Genomic DNA, 4,104 nt, shown 5'->3' with positions numbered 1-4,104 from the left:
CAATGCCAATGCAAATCCATAAATTGCAATTCATCCATACAAAGGAAATGGAAAAGGAAGAAAATGACATATTTGCCCTTGAATATTATTATACAAGGATATTTTAGTCTTTATATTACGGCTTCCCTTTCCATTTCCAATTTTTATATTCTTCCCTACCAAATAATGTAATTTAAACTCTTAATTTATTCTCACTTTATTATTTTTCATCGAATTACAATTCTTTCCCAAGTAATTCTTTCCTTCCTTCCAATCTTGTAATAGTCGAGAACTAAATGTAAAAATGACCCAATAATTATGGGACTAAAAGTGAAAAAAAAAAAAAAAAACTCATTATCACACAAAAATAAAATGGAAAATACAAAAATTGGGTTTGGTGCACTCAGTTACGCGACGAATCGAGTGTGAAAGCTATCAGAATCTTTCCCCCACCAGGATCCACTTCCATTTCTAAATTTCCATTTCTGCCCCCTCTTCATTATAATCTCTGGACCACTGTGCTATAAAATCAGCCCCTGTCTTTCATTTTCATCATATCGTCTCTGGTTAAAGATATAACTGGGGGGATAAGATTTGAGTTGAAAAATCTGAAAGAGAACAAAATGGCCCAGGAATTTAGTGAAAGGAATATCGATTTGAACTGTGAATTTGTAGTTCCTAAATCCGTTTCAATTGCTCTTGCTGAAATTTCTGCCATGGATGATCCTTCCCAGAAACTTTTGAAGCTTTACTCCCTTCTTCAAGCCTTAGAAGAAGAGGCAAAGAAAATCTACGTCATCAGACGTGAAGTCCCTTATGCTACGAGTCTTCTCACTGATGGTCCCCTCCTTTTCTTTTTAATATTTTTTTTTCCTGTTTTAAATTGATCAAAATCGTTTTATTCCGTGGAAATATATTTATTTTTTGTTTATCTCTTTTGCAGAAATCGAGATGGTGAGGGGGGAATGTATGAAGCTGAAGGGAAAAGAAAAGTTGCCGGCGCCGGCGGTTATGGAGGAGTTTCTACCGTTGAAGGGTAACTCTGACGGAGGGACAAAACGGTCAAACGAGATGAAGAGCTGGATGAGCTCTGCCGCACTCTGGAACCACCCAGTTACGTCTGAGAATTCTAATTCCAGAAAATCAAGCAACCAACTTTTCCCTACAAAACCTGTGAGATTAATATTCTATTATTTTATTAAGTAATTCCTTTTGTCCCCATTTATTTTTCTTGTTTTGTTTTTCTTTTTCTAATTTTTTTATCATGACAGGGTGGTGTCCATGGGAGCATCCAATCATTTGTACCTCACACGACCATGACGGCGGAGGAGGAGGCGGCACTGAAAAGAGATGGTTTACCAGTTCCCAGTTTGTTGTTGTCTTCGCCATCGGTGCCGCCGTCTGCCGCGGTTTACAAAACCTCATATCATCCTCATTCCTCAAAGACGATGAATAAGCAAGAACAGAGGAAACAGAGGCGGTGTTGGTCACCGGAGCTTCATCAGCGATTCGTCGACGCCCTTGATAAGCTCGGTGGAGCACAAGGTTTATAATCTCATTTACTTTATTGGTTAATGAATTTGACTTTTTGACTCTTTTAAATTTCACTAATCTTATTGTGTTTTATTTCATTACCCCAGCCAACGAATTTATGGATACTTGACCATGAATATGAAGGATATTGATAACATCATATAATAATATATGTAATATATATATAAATTAGAAATGTAAATATCATTATTTATCCGATGAACCTTGGGAAGAAATAAATTCTTTAAAAACGTAACCGAAGGTGAGATGTTAATGAATTTATAAAATTATTTGACACATTACATATTACAACATATAAAATATAAAATATAAGATAGAATATATCTTTTCCATATTCTCAAACCACATCAGCTGTATGAGTATAAAATCAGTTTTCTTTAAAATCTGGGCACTTCGTATACGATTCTGTGACTGGGAATCTGGAAAAGCTGAGAGCATATATATTTGAATATTGATAAGCTAGCAGGAAAAAAATGTGGTCTGTAATTGATTTAAATAATGGCCTCGGATAATAGTTAAAACCGTTAAATTAAATAACGACAAAGAACAACTGTTCGGTGATCGTTCTCATGTTGATAATGTTGTCGGTACGTATTATAACGTAAATTTAAGATCAAATATCGCGTTTTGCAGCAGCGACACCGAAGCAGATTAGAGAAATTATGAATGTTGATGGTCTCACCAATGATGAAGTCAAAAGCCATTTGCAGGTAATAATATTGAGTTAATATCAAAAATTGTCCTCAACTATAGTGATTTTTCTCATAACAGGTTTCTTACATGTTATATTTGGTTGCAGAAATATAGGCTTCATGTGAGGAGGCTAACTGCTTCTCCGCCTTCGTCAACCTCAACATGGCCGCAGCCATATGGTGTGGTGATGAAACCTGCAGGAACTGGTGGGCACTCTGGCTCGCCGGAGAGCCCACTTCACCTGGGGATTCCGGCGACCAGGCAGGTTTCAGTGACGGTGACAGGTTTCAACGCTGTGGAGGAATCAGAGGAAGAGGAATCAGTGAGAGGGTTTTGATGGATATATGGACAGTATGTAACTGCTGACAAGATCTAAGTGAATTTTGCATATTATAATATAAGCTAAGGTGGCCGCAAAAACTGAGGTGCTGCTGCTGACGAGTTCTTTTGTTCTATAGAGAAGGGGGGATCGGAATATAATATTAATCTTGATGGGTTTTCAACTTTTGACAATTTGGATCAATTTTCATATAGTTTGACATTATTGACTTGTTTGTTTTAATCATGTTTTCAGTCTTCTTCATTTAGGATTTAGTGGGAAGAAGAGGGATTTTAATTATCTAAATTATAACTTTGTGAACTTTATTTTACTCTTTTAGCATGCAGTATATATGCTTTACTTTTGGCTCTTTTCAATAATGTTATATTTGCATGGTAGGCAATTGATATGCTTTGTTGCCTTATCGGAGAGAGCCTATGGGGCTGTCAATAGCACAAATTTCAATTGGGGGGTACAAGGGGCTTCCCCGATAAGATTTCTTTGAGGGCATATCTGAACCAAGTACACACCAATATCTAACATACTCCCTTTTCCCTCATTTTGGTTGCACTACTTTTTTTTAGGTCTATTTAAAAATAATAGAAACTTTTGTAATTTATATTGATTTTATGCATGTGTGAGAGTGATGCTTTTCAAGTTATTCAAGAATTTTTCTCGATTTTTTTTAATTTACTATTAATCTGATTATATATTGATGATGTTAAAGAAATTACAAGCCGATATGATCTGAGATTGATCCATCATATTTGTTTCTCATCATTTATTAAACAATTTATAGCTCATGCTTTAATTAGGGAAGTTGTCTCCATGTTTGACTATATACTGTGGGTTACCATGTCACTTACCACCCCTCCATCCTAAATCGTAGTTCTTTTGTAATCATGGTAACAATTGTAACTCTGGCAAGAAGGATAAGATGAATCCACAAGAAAAACATGTATGTCTCTTGATTGCACCGTACCCTAGCTAAGTTTTCATCTACATAAGCATTCTCTAGATGACATGCCATAGCCTACCCTACTTTACTTCTAACCACATAGCATTCACTTATTAATCTGGAAGTTTCAATCATAATTTATCACTAAAAAGTAATAACAAGAACCAGAACAAGACATACCCCTTAGAGAAGGCCTTTAGTTGTCAGTTTGTCACCATCAAATAGTTCAGTTTGGGAAGAAGTCTGATCCACAATGTGAGGTAATTGGGGCAAATTTTCAAAGGTAGTGGGACTATCGACAAGAGTGTAGCTAGTTTGAAGAACTTAAGAATCCTGAATAGATAACCAGGATGGAATGATTTGAGTTAATACCAAATTTAGTTTTTGATAATAGTGATTTTTTTTTATTTAGTTCAAAATGAATTTTTGTGTTTAATTGGTCCTGAACTTTGATGGTTTTTACATAATTGAGTCCTCTATTAGGATAACTTGGTAATTTCATCTTTATTAATAATCAATTTATCCCTTTACTATAGTGAGTTTATCTAATTTGGTCATCAACTATAATAATGATTTTATCTAATTTAGTCATCAACTATAA

The 4,104-nt window shown here is 35.2% G+C and overlaps 1 protein-coding gene across 3 annotated transcripts; it reads left to right on the top strand.

The window, feature by feature from the left end:
- Positions 1-557: 557 nt before the first annotated feature.
- On the top strand, positions 558-2,876 carry LOC115999917 (myb family transcription factor EFM-like). 3 transcript variants are annotated; one of them, XM_031239872.1, is made up of 5 exons: positions 558-819; positions 923-1,092; positions 1,251-1,524; positions 2,167-2,243; positions 2,333-2,876. In XM_031239872.1, the coding sequence occupies exons 1-5, from the start codon at positions 603-605 to the stop codon at positions 2,561-2,563; spliced, it is 969 nt and encodes a 322-aa protein (XP_031095732.1). In that variant the 5' UTR covers positions 558-602; the 3' UTR covers positions 2,564-2,876. The 3 variants fall into 3 exon arrangements, with proteins under 3 accessions (XP_031095732.1, XP_031095731.1, XP_031095730.1); XM_031239871.1 differs by having other exon boundaries at positions 923-1,152; positions 2,170-2,243; XM_031239870.1 differs by having other exon boundaries at positions 923-1,152.
- The last annotated feature ends 1,228 nt before the right edge of the window (positions 2,877-4,104 follow it).

This window comes from Ipomoea triloba, chromosome 12 (assembly GCF_003576645.1).
Source record: "Ipomoea triloba cultivar NCNSP0323 chromosome 12, ASM357664v1".
NCBI classification, from domain to species: Eukaryota; Viridiplantae; Streptophyta; class Magnoliopsida; order Solanales; family Convolvulaceae; genus Ipomoea; species Ipomoea triloba.
Note: the sequence above shows the minus strand (reverse complement) of the source record. Positions and strands in the feature narration are given on the sequence as shown.

What these genes read in the sequence shown, in the direction of transcription:
- LOC115999917 (XM_031239870.1), top strand. Translation starts at nt 603, where the DNA reads ATGGCCCAGGAATTTAGTGAAAGGAATATCGATTTGAACTGTGAATTT. An exon ending in AACTTTTCCCTACAAAACCT is followed by an intron (nt 1,153 to 1,250) that starts GTGAGATTAATA and finishes TTATCATGACAG; the next exon opens with GGTGGTGTCCATGGGAGCAT. An exon ending in AAGTCAAAAGCCATTTGCAG is followed by an intron (nt 2,244 to 2,332) that starts GTAATAATATTG and finishes ATTTGGTTGCAG; the next exon opens with AAATATAGGCTTCATGTGAG.